The following is a 14,853-nucleotide window of genomic DNA, read 5'->3' on the forward strand; positions in this document are numbered from 1 at the left end:
TGCATTTTAATGAGACACTGTCACCTAAACACTGTCATGCATTTATTTTAAACATTCATGAATAAAATACACAGAGCTTAATCATTTGGACGCAGATAATAGCAGGTAATAATTACTTATCAACGGTATGGTTAGAATTCATCATGAAAAGAATTAAATTAAAGGGAAAGTAAACAGTGATTTTGGCAACTTTTGGATGAATAAATCAAAAGTAGCGCTGTACACTTCAAATCACGTTAGGGACTGGTGTCTTTGAATATTAAAATGCAAAAAGAGACGGCTATTTAAACATGTTGTCTGCATGTTCTGAGTGTCTCTGTGTGCATACATCTAGCTGATTTGTCTGCTTCACATTCTCAAGTGTCACGTTTGTGGTTCTCGTCGTGACGATTTCTGAAAAAAAGAAAACATTTCATACGCCCTGTTACTAAAAAAAATTGTAATCAATCATTACATTTTTAGAAATGTAATTAACTGGAAATGTTTTTTTGATTACTACAACTTAATGAAACCCTTTAAATGGAATCCAAAAAAAAATTAGGAAAAACAGAAATTTGGGAAAAATAAAATTGAATTTGAATGAATGAATGAATAAATAAGACAATTCACTAAAATATAATTTTGTTTAATTTTTATTATTTTTTACATTAATCCAAAAGTTGTAAAGAAAAACAGAAATAAAAAAAGAATATGAATGAATGAATGAATAAAATAAGGCACCAAAAATATATAATTTTGTTTAATTTTTATTACGTTTTTGTTCAATTGTATCAGCTTCATTATTTCAATTGATTAGACATGCTTTTTCTTTACTAAAATTTAGTTAAACCGTTAAAAAGGAATCCAGAAAGGTGTTACAAATAAAGGTGTTATGAATAAATAAATAAAATAAGGCGCTAAAAATATAATTTTGTTTAACTTTTAATAAATTGTTGTTAAATTGTATCAATTTTATTATTTCAATTACTGTTTCATTGCAAAAAAATTGATTAAACCGTTAAACAATTATATAGATTTCATAGGATTTCATTTTTTCTTTATTGCAATAAAGAACAACAAAGATTACAGTACATACACAACAAACAGAAAATACAGTACGTACAAAATATACAAACAATCTTTCAATAATAATCGAAATATGGAATAATAATAAACAGAAAGAGTAATTTAATACACAAATTCTTAAGAAATAGATTTACCATTTAGCCACTTGTTAGCAACTGCCTTTTACAAGACAAGTGAAAGCTTAAAAAACTGAATCAGAAGTAGAATCAACAAATCATGAAATATCTTGAGCTTGTGTTAAACACAGACCTTATTTCAGGAATTTAACCAAAAAAACAAAACAAACAAACAAAAAAACATTTCACTGACTTTTGTGAGTTTTGGCCTGTAAAATGTCCTTAAAGCACTCCATTAAACTTTAACAAGTCTAACCAATGGAAAACATTCAGGAAACCTGTTTGAAAACAGTCATTTTTTTGTCAATTCATGGTGTCTATAGTGGTAGAGAAATGACACACTCCACCTTCAAATGTTTATTTCTGTAAGTGTATATCCAATTATAAATGGGTCACTTCTCTTTTCTCTCTTCCACTTTCTGTACTACTGCCTACATGCATCTTTGTTTCTTCCTCTTTGTGTTTTGTGTGTTTTCATCAGTAGTCTTTGTGAAGAGGATCTAAGTATGTAGTGTTGTGGTAATGTACAGAAACAGAGCTGGAGCTTTGTGTGAGAAACTTCTTCATTTGTCATCAGCTGCTAGAAAGATGACATTGTTCTGGGCTAATGCACATTGTGTCCTTGTTTAGCATAATCTACTTCAAAAAAACATTCCTGCTGGCCTCCATCACACACTTCTCTCCTGATTCACAGTGGAAGATTCCAGTGACACAGGTTGGTCCCCTCTGAAATAATGGAGCATTCCAGCTTCAGATCTAGTGTTTGCTGCCTTGATCTGCTTGAATTGCATATGCTACTCAGATCCAGAGTAACTAAATGGATAAAAGCAGGGCTCTACAGCGTAACCATTTCAGTTGCATTTGCGACTGAAAACTGCTGCGTGCGACTATGAAAAAATATTTAGGAGCACCATATGCGACTGACCCGATTAGCATATTTGTGTTTGCGCTGAGAGGAGCTTCAAAGGTTTCTGTGTGCCTTTGCAACGTTGAGTAATGTATCACAGACATATCTCATGAATCCTTACATAAACAAAGTGTAGAGAGAGTGTAAATAAGAGATTGATTGTGCAGTGTAGAGAGTTCGTTGATTATAATGGAACTGTGAGATCTCGATGAACTAAGATGAATGACAGCTTTGAATGATTTTTAAGGGAGTTTGTAATGAGATATTGATTTAATACTAGAGTTAGATAAACAAGAAGTGAATATTAAGTGACTTACATTGTCTGACTGTAACACTATTGCCTGATTTTACTGCTTTGTGGTCAAAATTGTTTGAAACAAGTGAGCCGCTGCTCATCTCCATTCAAACGCAGTGGTGTTTCTCCCTCTGTTGCCCATATTTGGTCCTTCCTGTTCCTGTCTTTCTCAAGTCATTATTAGTTAGTCACCCTTACCTGTCTGTGTTTTGTTGTCCGGTCTCATCTATGTGTACATGTTTGTTTCTACCCTCCCCATTGTGGATTTACCTGCTTTGGATTTTTCCTGTGGATTATATTAAAGACTTTATCTTTGACCTTCGTCTTCGTTCGCACCTTCCTTGCATGATATGTGACATCCTACGTGTTCTTATTCTGTTGTTTTAATTAGAATTTTTAAAAAGCTTAAAAAATATAATCTAAAAAATTGACATAAAGGCTGACATACTTTTAATAAAGTTTAAAAAAAAATGCCATTGCAAATGTAAAAACAAATTTCACTGTAAATCACTTTAAAGAGTCAAATATCACCTTGTAATGGGAAGGCCAATTTCTGATCAGTTTTTTTTATTAGAAGGTGCTCCTAAAATTTAGGGGCACAAGTTCTTCTAAAAGAAAAGTGAAGAGTGTGAAATATTTGCACAGAGAATGTGTGACATTCAGTGTCCATAAACTCAATAGTCAGTTATAAAAAATGACTTTGATAAATATATATTACATATTTAATATATTTTTACGTCACCTGTTTGATGTTCTGACAATAGTAGTTTAAAACCACAATTAATTGTCTGGTTTCCATAGCTTTCACTCACAAGCAAAAATCTGACATTAAACTTGAAAGAAATAAAGGTTGACATTTCTCATTATAATTATCGATATTGACTGAAAAAAAGTATTGTAATCGTTTTATTGTTGCCATATCACTCAGCCTTAGAACAAATTCTTAATATTTGGCCACAATATATTTATTTTTTTCTGCATTTTGTATATTTAAGAGCAAACAGATATTACTATATTGCATTGTTTGTATATCATGTAAATATAATCTCTCAGACTTTTTCATAGTCGCCCACCTTTACTTTCAATCTAGAGGTGTTATAGCTGTGAAGGTGAGTAAGAGTAAAAATAAACACTGAGACCTGCTTCATTAACTGCAGACAACCTTACTGGATGGTCTCCAGAGATTCTGCAATATAAGATGTGTTTCACATGTTCACACTGACTCTGTGTATGTGTATGTGTGTGTCGCTGATGGAGATTTTTCGTCTCACTAGTGTAAACTGTGACAAGACCTAAACACAGAGAGAGAAAAACAGATCGATAAACGAGTTTGTGCTTTCAATTCAGTATATCAGTCAACTCATTGAGGTGTTAGTTGAGCCCAGTGCAGGTTTCATTTATCAGCGTGTGAAGCTGTTGTGGAGGAAAAACGGCGAATAAGTTGCTGATGGAAACATTAGCGCTTCACATGGCGACGCGTGTTTCCCCATGTCTCCCCCCCCGGGCTCCCGCGTCTCCGTTAATGTGCTGGAGGATGGGTGGAAGCCCTTAAATTATAGATGTGTGTGTTCATGCAGTGTTTGTGTTTTCCCCAGAGTGCTTGCTAAGCATGTTTGTGTTGGGAAGGCCAGTACAGATGTATCCTGTTATCTCACTTGTAACTGTGCCCACTCTTGAAACAGCTTTTCTTAAACTGTCTCACACAACTGTAGTGCCGGACCATCAGGATGAGCGAGTGTGTGTTCCTTTGGGTCTAATTAAGCTGGTCAGAGTCTCTCTATACTGCATGACTAATCAATACTGCTGCAGGAAGACACATGCAGAGACTATAACACATACAGCAGGACACACACTTACACTCATGTTACACTATACTCACAGGATGTCCAAAACAACATAATTTTATACGTTTCTTCTCAAAACACTTGCACATTTGTGCAGTTCATCTCAATTACAGCACAATCATAGGGTTGCCAGTTCCAATTATAACAAGCGAAACTCTTCTTCCAGAAGGACTTGACCAATTATCCTTGTAAAGAAGTGTGCTGTTGTCTTGAATGTGCACTGGTAATGTACTTTAAACCAGTGTTCACTTTGACAGCAAATTTAGATTTAGTATTACTCATAGTCTTTGACTAAAATGCCATTTACTTTTAGTCATATTTTAGTCATCTGAATTGTTTTAGTTTTAGATTTGTTGTAGTTTTTACAGTAGACTTAGTTGGCTAAAATCGAATGTGTTTATTTACAGTGCAATGCATTTATTAAGCATTTCTCTAAAATGACCAACTCAATGTATAGGTTTGATATTAAGGTTTTATTATGATAGACAGATTTAACTGCTGTGATACGCAACATGTCTTTATATTAAAAATTAAATTAAGCCACTTCTCATAAATAAACAAGAACTTGGTATTATTTTCAGTGAAATGCTAATAGTTAAATAGGCTAATTATATATTCTTTATAAATTGTTTACCACATTCTTCATTCTTTCAAGCAGACATATTGATTTCTATGAATAAAATTAGATTAATCTTTATTAGAGCTACTAAAGTGATTTAGTCAAGAGCAGTGAGTGATTTTCTGTATTTCTGTTGTTTCTTGATTAACATAAATGCCACAGACAATAGCAACTAAATTAGGCTGCTGGCCCTTTAAACCAAATGCACAGATGTAATGTACTGATACATGTCCGATATTCTCCCAACTGTTTACGTTCACATAAGATGTAACCGACTGTGTTTACGTGAATACTCGTCAAAAACGGACAATTCAACATAATTTTGTGTGTATTTCTCTGTTCATGAGAAGTGAAAGTGTACTTGTGTGTTGTGTGAGATCGGACCGAATTGTTGTGTTGGACCAAATTGAGTTCTCTTTTGCGTCATCAAATTTATCCATATGTCTGCTCTTCTCTTACTCACAGATATTGAAATTTTTTAATGTTTTAGGAGATGTGCAGCAAATGTATGCTAGCTTATGTCCCGCCAGACTGATCAACAGGCTATGATACAATTCAAATGTACGCATATGTCTTCCTAACCACGCAGCAGATTCGTTCTGAATTATTCTCTTCCCAAATCGTCCCTCCCTAACATTTTCATCTTGTTTTTATTAGTTGACGAAAATGTCAGTAGATTCAGTAGAATGTCAGTAGGTTTTTGTCTTCAGAACAAGTTTTTGTTTCATTATCTTCTCTTTTTCTGTAAAAACATGTTGTTGACGAAAAGTATGGCAAAAATTATTTGTCAAAGAAATTAACATTGCTTCAAGTCTTTTTTTTTTTTTTAAACTGTAGTTACTGATAATATCAATAAAATAGAAGGCCACCTAAGTGTACTTAAAAGATTAGTTCACTTCCAGAATAAAAATGTCCTGATAATTTACTTACCCCCAGGTCATCCAAGATGTTCATGTCTTTCTTTCTTCAGTCGAAAAGAAATTTAAGTTTTTAAGGAAAATATTCTAGGTTTGTTCTCCATATAGTGGACTTCAATGGGAGCCAGTGGGTTGAAGGTCCAAACTGCAGTTTTAATGCAGCCTCAAAGGGCTCTAAACGATTCTGGCTGAGAATCGGTCATAAGGGTCATCTGATGAAATGATCAGTCATTTTCTTAAAAAATTAAAAATTGATACACTTTGATACCACAAAATTTTCATCATGCACCAGCCCAACATAAACATGTTAGAAAGGTCATCTGTGCAAAGTCAAACGCCCTTTACACAAAAACATAAAACAACGATGTCGGATGATTTTAAAGTTGGAGGAGAATATTAGATGTATTCGCCCTACACAAACTTTTTAAATCAAAGTACATAGTGCACATGACCTTTCCAGTGTGATTACGTAATGCATGAATTCCGGGATGCCCATCGAAGAGCTAGTGCAAGACAAACATTTTTGGTTAAAAAGTATTTTTATTTTATTTTATTTAAACATTTTTATTTTTTTAAGAAAATGAACGATTCTTTCACTAGATAAGACCATTATTCCTCAGCTGGGATTGTCTAGAGCCCTTTGAAGCTGCATTGAAACTACAATTTGGACCTTCAACCCAATGACTCCCACTGAAGTCCACTATATGGAGAAAAATCCTGGAACGTTTTCCTCAGAAAACTAAATTTCTTTGCGACTGAAAAAAGAAAGACATGAACATCTTGGATAACAGGGGGATGAGTAAATCATCAGGATTTTTTTTATTCTGGAAGTGAACTAATCCTTTAAACATTCCACTGAAATATTGTTTTTGTTTAGTATGTTATTTAAGGCACAGGTCTGCTAGAACAATCGTTAATGGAATCGTTAAGTTGAAATAGAATCTGAACCAGAATCATTAAATTGCTTGTGATCCCCAACGCTAGTGAAGCCTGTAACTCAAGAACTGTCATACGGCTCATAGAACGTTGCTTAATGACATTGACAAGATGAAAAACATAATGAGCCCTGCTCAGTGCTCATTGGATAGTTTCCCTGATCAATGACCATCCAATTTCCAAGCCCTAGTGTCATTCATAACCCGTGCTTTTTATTGCTGTGGCCATATGAACTTCCTGACAGTGAGGAGATAAGACGCACTGCTTGGTTTGTCAATAAACGACAGAAAAGACCATTGAGCTGGGAGGAAAAAGCATACATAAGAAAAACAGCTGATTTAAAGATTGCATTTTAAATAGTCTGTAGCTGGAAATGTCAACATAAAATGAATGTTAGTTATTTAAAGCATTAATTCACTTCCAGAATCAAAATGTCCTGATAATATACTCAAGATGTTCATGTCTTTCTGTCTTCAGTTGTAAAGAAATTAAAGTTTTTGAGGAAAACACTCCAGGATTTTTCTCCATATAGTCGACTTCAACGGAGATCAGTGGGTTGAAGGTCCAAATTGCAGGTCAAAGGACTCTACATGATCCCAGCCGAGGAATGAGGGTCTTGTTGAGTGAAACGATTGGTCATTTTCTAAAGAAAATAAAACTTTGTATACTTTTTAACCACAAATGCTTGTCTTGCACTAGTTCAACCTCACGCATTAAGCAGTCATGTTGGAAAGGTCACAAGTGATGTAGGCAGAAATACTGTGTTTGCAAAGCGAATGTGCAAAACAACGGTAAAACAACGGACATTTTTGAACTTGAGTTTTTCATCCTACCCTACCTTTTTGAACCAAAGCACAGGAAGACGAAGAGCTAACCACACATGACCTTACAACATGATTATGTAATTCGTGAAGACGCAAATGCGCATCCCAGAGCTAGTGCAAGACAAGCATTTGTGGTTAAAAGTGTATACATTTTAAATGTTTCCAGTATTTGCCTCATATTTTGTAATCGTTGAATCAGTGACTGTACAACGACTTTAGTGAACTGAAACCGTGACCACAGAGCCTATATTTAAACTGAACCATGAGAAATTTGTAATCTTTACACCGCTAAGTGCTCTGTCATGTTTATAATTCTCATTTCCTTCACTGTTCTGTGTTTCAGGTAAAAGTGCTCAATAGTTTGGCTGCACAAGGATTCACTGGTCATGCTGTGCTTTGGAGGGACAAGAAGAGACGCTAAATAAGAAAGGACGAGAGAGTCGTAAGAGAGGAGAAGGTAGACAGCAGCCGCTATCATGTCTCGCCATCAAAGCCGAACCACCAGCCTGGAGGAGAAGGGAGCCACGCCCATTCACAAGAGCTCCACCCCCTCACACAAGAGCTCCACCCCCACTCACAAGAGCGCATCCTCTTCCTCTTCGTCTCAGAGAGACAGTCGACAGGTAAGCCCTGACAGAGAAAGAGTTTGTGAAACAGTGACTGGTTTAAGAAATATTTTGTGATTTATTTGTCTATGAGGATTTAAAAATATATATATATCAACAAAAAGTTAAAAACTGTGAAATCAAACCAACAAGATTTGTATTAATAAGTAATATATGTGGTGTATACTGTTAAGTATGCAGTAAGCAGTAGGTTAGTACTAGGAACGTGTGACAGGGACAGAGACTGAATGAGCCACATTCCTCTCAACTGAACTGGTTGATCAAAGCAAGGCATAATCATATTGTCCAATCCGCAGCCGATTACAGACAAGAAATGTTCACTTAGGCAGGAAAAGACTGCTGGACATGTGCAACAACCACCCACGGTTGTTACGGGACAGCTAAATCAATGAAATTACTATGATAGATTGATGTTCAACAAAGTGGGAGCTTGTTTAAATTACAGCACAGCACTCTCCATAAACAGAAATTAATATAGATTTTTGTGTAGACGTTGTGATTTCTTTTTGACCAAGTAGGAATTATTTCACATATTTTACAGCCAATAAAGTGAAGTGTATACAGTGGGTACGGAAAGTATTCAGACCCCCTTAAATTTTTCACTCTTTGTTATATTGCAGCCATTTGCTAAAATCATTTAAGTTCATTTTTTTCCTCATTAATGTACACACAGCACCCCATATTGACAGAAAAACACAGAATTGTTGACATTTTTGCAGATTTATTAAAAAAGAAAAACTGAAATATCACATGGTCCTAAGTATTCAGACCCTTTGCTCAGTATTTAGTAGAAGCACCCTTTTGATCTAATACAGCCATGAGTCTTTTTGGGAAAGATGCAACAAGTTTTTCACACCTGGATTTGGGGATCCTCTGCCATTCCTCCTTGCAGATCCTCTCCAGTTCTGTCAGGTTTGATGGTAAACGTTGGTGGACAGCCATTTTTAGGTCTCTCCAGAGATGCTCAATTGGGTTTAAGCCAGGGGTCTGGCTGGGCCATTCAAGAACCGTCACAGAGTTGTTGTGAAGCCACTCCTTCGTTATTTTAGCTGTGTGCTTAGGGTCATTGTCTTGTTGGAAGGTAAACCTTCGGCCCAGTCTGAGGTCCTGAGCACTCTGGAGAAGGTTTTCGTCCAGGATATCCCTGTACTTGGCCGCATTCATCTTTCCCTCGATTGCAACCGGTCGTCCTGTCCCTGCAGCTGAAAAACACCCCCACAGCATGATGCTGCCACCACCATGTTTCACTGTTGGGACTGTATTGGACAGGTGATGAGCAGTGCCTGGTTTTCTCCACACATACCGCTTAGAATTAAGGCCAAAAAGTTCTATCTTGGTCTCACCATCTTGGAGTCCTTCAGGTGTTTTTTAGCAAACTCCATGCGGGCTTTCATGTGTCTTGCACTGAGGAGAGGCTTCCGTCGGGCCACTCTGCCATAAAGCCCCGACTGGTGGAGGGCTGCAGTGATGGTTGACTTTCTACAACTTTCTCCCATCTCCCGACTGCATCTCTGGAGCTCAGCCACAGTGATCTTTGGGTTCTTCTTTACCTCTCTCACCAAGGCTCTTCTCCCCCGATAGCTCAGTTTGGCCGGACGGCCAGCTCTAGGAAGGGTTCTGGTCATCCGAAACGTCTTCCATTTAAGGATTATGGAGGTCACTGTGCTCTTAGGAACCTTAAGTGCAGCAGAATTTTTTTTTGTAACCTTGGCCAGATCTGTGCCTTGCCACAATTCTGTCTCTGAGCTCTTCAGGCAGTTCCTTTGACCTCATGATTCTCATTTGCTCTGACATGCACTGTGAGCTGTAAGGTCTTATATAGACAGGTGTGTGGCTTTCCTAATCAAGTCCAATCAGTATAATCAAACACAGCTGGACTCAAATGAAGGTGTAGAACCATCTCAAGGATGATCAGAAGAAATGGACAGCACCTGAGTTAAATATATGAGTGTCACAGCAAAGGGTCTGAATACTTAGGACCATGTGATATTTCAGTTTTTCTTTTTTAATAAATCTGCAAAAATGTCAACAATTCTGTGTTTTTCTATCAATATGGAGTGCTGTGTGTACATTAATGAGGAAAAAAAATGAACTTAAATGATTTTAGCAAATGGCTGCAATATAACAAAGAGTGAAAAATTTAAGGGGGTCTGAATACTTTCCGTACCCACTGTATATTTTGATGATGTCATGTCAGTAGCCTAATACAAGCTAGCCAACATCTTGGAATCACATAACCAGCTAAATAATACGCAATTTATTCTATTGTACTTCCTTACTATCCAGTATTTTTGCTAACAGAATAAATTATTTAATAATTCGCTTTGAATTGGTAGGAAGAATGGCAGCTACTAAATGTAACGAAGCTCATGTGAGAGCGCTTCACTCGCACTGACCGATCAATATAGATGAATACTGATTAATACACTTCAGCAAGAGGGCAAATTAACCTCACCTCTCTGTCAGCTGTTACCATGGTGACAGTGGGAGCAGAATGTTAGTTGTCATTAACCTAAACTAATTAGTGCTGTTTGCTAAGGCAGCCATTGCCATTCTAATTTGTACTTAAAGTTCTTTTTAGGTAAACTTAAATAAAGTTCAAGCATGTTTTTCTAAGTGTACTTTATGTATATAAAAATCAGTGTATAAATCAGGTGTACAAAATCATTGTACTAATAGTAAAAATGTACTATTTCAATACTTCTTGAGACTAAATTGGCCCACTTTTTAGTTTATAAAAAAATACTTTTAAGTTTATTTAAGGTGTAACAAAAGTAAATTACAGTTTAAAGCTTATTTTTCAGGTGAGATCAGCCAGTGCGCATGCGCAGTACTAAGCACACATCTCAGAACGCTGACTGTTTCTATACCAACCAGGACTTCTAACAGCAGCTGCAGTGACGCACTGACTCTACTTATTAACGATTGTCTCTTTTATTAAGAAGATGGGGCTTTGCAGCCATAATGAACGTTGCATCTTTCCCCATTCAAAACTATACGAGTGACAAGTCTTTGATTCAAAGTTGCGTTCATAAGCACGGCACTGCTTTGTTTACAGTAGTAACCAGGGAAACACTGTATCATTATTCCATAAGCGCGATTTTTATGTCGTATCACCAGTAGAAAAAAATCCTTTATTCATTATTACATACATTTAAACTTGTTTAACAAGCATTTTTTAAATAAAACATGTAACATTTAAAAGTAGCATTTTAGTTTAAGTGTATTCAACCATTCTCTGTAATCACTTTTCACCGTAATAGTGCTAATTCTCGTAGCTGAAAGATGCCGTGACCGACTCCATAACCTGCCTATAAACAAACAATACTGAGATAAGACTAGAGAACATATTTTCACATCAAATTCAATAAAATTCAGTATTATAATGAATAAAATCAATTTATGTTATGCAAGGCAAAAGGCGTTTCCATCATGAATTATGAATGCTGCTGATGCAGCTGACTGACAAAATTGTCCTTGTATGTTGTGTTGTGTAAAATAATAAAATTTACAGTACAGTAAAGACTTTATAAATGAAATGAAACCTTTATTTAGCTGAAGAAGTGCACCAAGTCGGCGGCGCTGAGAACCCCCCTCTCCTGTAGAGGACTTCAAAAGCCTGCGCTCTGAATCTTTTTGACTAGTATTACCCTAAACACAGTTGGTAATGTCTTGAAGTGAAGTGAACCCAAAGAAATCAGGTGTGTTTCAGTATATTTTATCCATGCGTCAGCTCTTATAGGGACAGCAGCCTATAAATACCTATTTCTGTCTGCGTCATAAATGTTAGTCAAACAACAAAACACAACTTTGACAAAGATTAATCTGTATTTACTTTATACAGTGAACACTATGCAGTGTTATTTCACATTTCTATACCTGAATACAACTCTTGGACCTTATTTCACTTGTAACCTTTTTTATATTGTATAGAATTTGTGCCTTTATTCTTATTTTTTTACTGACTGTTCACTTCATTAATAATTTTTTATCTTTCTTAGTGAGGCTATGTTTCTTAGTTGCTGTGGTATCAAAGAAATATATAAAAGTGTTCTTTAAGTAAAAAACGATCCGATCTGTGACACAGAATTCGTAATATGATCTGAGCTGTGAGTTCTGTGATCCGTTGCACCCCTAGCCTGCATTTTGCAATTCACTGTGCTCTTGAATGTCATTAAGGATATATATTACAAATGTTTTGGTGATTACATTACTGTGCAGAATTAATAAAGCCTAATAAATAGTAAGAGGGTGAGAAAATAACAAGAAGAAATGTATTTATTACAAAATGATGATTATATGTATAAAGGAATATTCCAATAACTGTGGAGTTTGTCCAGGTCTTTTTTAGAATAAAGGTTAAACCAGAATATACAAAGTGTGTAAATCTATTTATGGAAATACTCCTCTCTCATCTCATGATTTTGTGTGTTTCGCTGATGTCTGTTTAATGATGTTTCTAATGAGTTTGGCATTTTGATCAGTTGGTGAAATTAGCCGTAAACACTTTTCAAACTAAAATCTTTTTTTGCTGCAATGTTTTGTTTTGTTTTCCCCCCGCAAACTAATGTAGCTGCTACAACACGTCACTGTGTATATTCATTTATATTCATAATAAGTCTCTCACTGTGTTCATCTCAATATTTTCCCTTTGTAGGAGACAGATAGTTGGGAAATCATCGAGGGGCTGAAGATCGGGCAAACTCATGTCCAGAGGCCAGAGAAACATGAAGGGTTTATGTTGAAGAAAAGGAAATGGCCTCTGAAGGGCTGGCACAAGGTTGGAAATGACTACCACAAGGTTTCCATTGGTCAGGCTGGTTTAAGAGCTATTTTTGGATTAGAAACCAATTATACCAGCTGAAAAAACAGCTTTGCCAGGCTAGGAGACCAACTTAAACCACTTAAGACCAATGATGTTTTACTTACATTACTCATGTGCTGTATTTCTCAAATATGTATTTAAGGTAAATATTAATTCGATTAATACTGTTCTTTTCTCTTGTCTTCTACACAGCGATTTTTCGTTTTAGATAACGGGATCCTGAAGTACTCCAAATCTCCTGTAGATGTGAGTGTCTTTTAAATGGTTTTCTGTAGAGTGCTTGCAGTGCTGCTCTGTGAATAATAATGATGAGCTGTGTGGGCTGGTCAGAGAGAGACGGTGAGCTGTGATTGGCTGCCTGCTCTCGCTGTAGCGTGACTCAGATGAGCTCAGATTCAGCAGTAGAAACATCACTAAGCACTGACGCAACAAGGACAGAGTGTATGTGTGGGTTAATGCTTGTGTGTGGGGAAACCTTTTACTTTAAAATGTGCTTTAAAGGGATCGTTCACTCAAAAATGAACATTCTGTCATCATTTACGTACCCTCAAGTTGTTCCAAACCTGTATGAGTTTGTTTTTGCTTATGTTGACCACAAAAGAAGATATTTTGAAGAATGTTGGTAACCAAACTGATCTGGTCCCCATTGACCTCCATAGAATTTTTCCATATTTCAGCAGTCAGTGAGGATCAACAGCTGTCTACCAACATTCTTCAAAATAACATGAGTATTAAATGATTTTTTTTGGTGTTTGTTGCAGATTCAGAAAGGAAAGCTTCATGGCAGTATAGATGTGGGTCTGTCTGTGATGTCCATCAAGAAAAGAGCTCGCCGCATAGATCTAGACACAGAAGAGCACATTTACCATCTGAAGGTCTATAATTTGCTTGGTCTGTATGTGCATTCATTGAAGTAATGTGGACAGAAGCAGCGTTTCTGCAGCTTCAGGCACTTTTCTGTCTTGGGGGGTTATTTTTATTTCTTTTGAATCTTTTTTCTTTTTGTTACGTAAAGGTCACATTAAATCTGTTTTCATGTCTCCATCATTTATTTTTGATGCTGTCTCCTAACCCTGTCTCTATCTCTTTCTCCTTCAAGGTGAAGTCTCCAGATGTTTTTGACATCTGGGTGTGCAAGCTGCGTAACCATCGTTTGTTCCGTCAGAACGAGATCGTTCGCTCTCCTCGTGATGCTACATTACGGACCTTTCCTCCGTCTGCCGGCGCAGAGTCACCCCAGAACACCCCTTCCAGCGCACACCAAAACAAGGTCATTCTTGTCTCGTTTATGTTTTTGTCTGTAGTAATTAGAAATTAATTAAAAGTCAGCATGAAATCAAATTTGACCCTGTTTGTTTTTAAATGCTTTGTTTTCCTTTTTTCTTACTGCATGCAATTTATGCACATTCAGTTCTAGCTCTGTTCTGGCATGTAGCACATTTTTCATCCTCCAGTTCGTAATGGAAGCATTACGGGTCACAAATGCAGTTTCGTGTTGACTATAATAACAACATAAATCAAAGTTAAGCTTCATTCAGACAGCTGTGTAAACGTGTGTTTGTGCCCTTTTAGCAGGGTAAACCCAGTAGTCTGCCCTGGCAGCTGCCACCATCCTGTAGTAATGGACAGAGTAAAGTGGCGGCCTGGTTACAGGAGTCAGAGGAGATGGACAAGTGTGCAGAAGGTAACAAACAATTCATTTATGATGATAAAGATGTGTTAAGATTTATTAAATAAAAAAAATTGACATGATCGACCCGAGTTCGAATCCACTTTTTGCCGAACTTGTTCTTATCACTTTTCACATGATTTATGTGACCCTGGACCACAAGAGTTGATTTTTGACATTTATACATCATCTGAAAGCTGAATGAATAAG

At 36.4% G+C, this 14,853-nt stretch overlaps 1 protein-coding gene across 6 annotated transcripts in view; it reads left to right on the top strand.

Annotated features, from left to right (window-relative positions):
- The window catches only part of osbpl6 (oxysterol binding protein-like 6), a 68,233-nt gene that overhangs the window by 18,141 nt on the left and 35,239 nt on the right, over positions 1 to 14,853 (top strand). For 3 of the 6 annotated variants that reach the window (XM_051119146.1, XM_051119150.1, XM_051119151.1), the window contains exons 2-7: positions 7,867 to 8,146; positions 12,807 to 12,929; positions 13,167 to 13,220; positions 13,736 to 13,849; positions 14,074 to 14,244; positions 14,547 to 14,658. In XM_051119146.1, coding sequence (XP_050975103.1) covers positions 8,000 to 8,146; positions 12,807 to 12,929; positions 13,167 to 13,220; positions 13,736 to 13,849; positions 14,074 to 14,244; positions 14,547 to 14,658 — 721 coding nt within the window. In that variant the 5' untranslated portion in view covers positions 7,867 to 7,999. Of the gene's footprint in view, positions 1 to 1,753; positions 1,897 to 7,866; positions 8,147 to 12,806; positions 12,930 to 13,166; positions 13,221 to 13,735; positions 13,850 to 14,073; positions 14,245 to 14,546; positions 14,659 to 14,853 lie in introns of those variants that run through there. The other 3 variants (XM_051119149.1, XM_051119152.1, XM_051119147.1) reach the window with 2 other exon arrangements.

Source organism: Labeo rohita, chromosome 9, assembly GCF_022985175.1.
Source record: "Labeo rohita strain BAU-BD-2019 chromosome 9, IGBB_LRoh.1.0, whole genome shotgun sequence".
Taxonomy (NCBI): domain Eukaryota; kingdom Metazoa; phylum Chordata; class Actinopteri; order Cypriniformes; family Cyprinidae; genus Labeo; species Labeo rohita.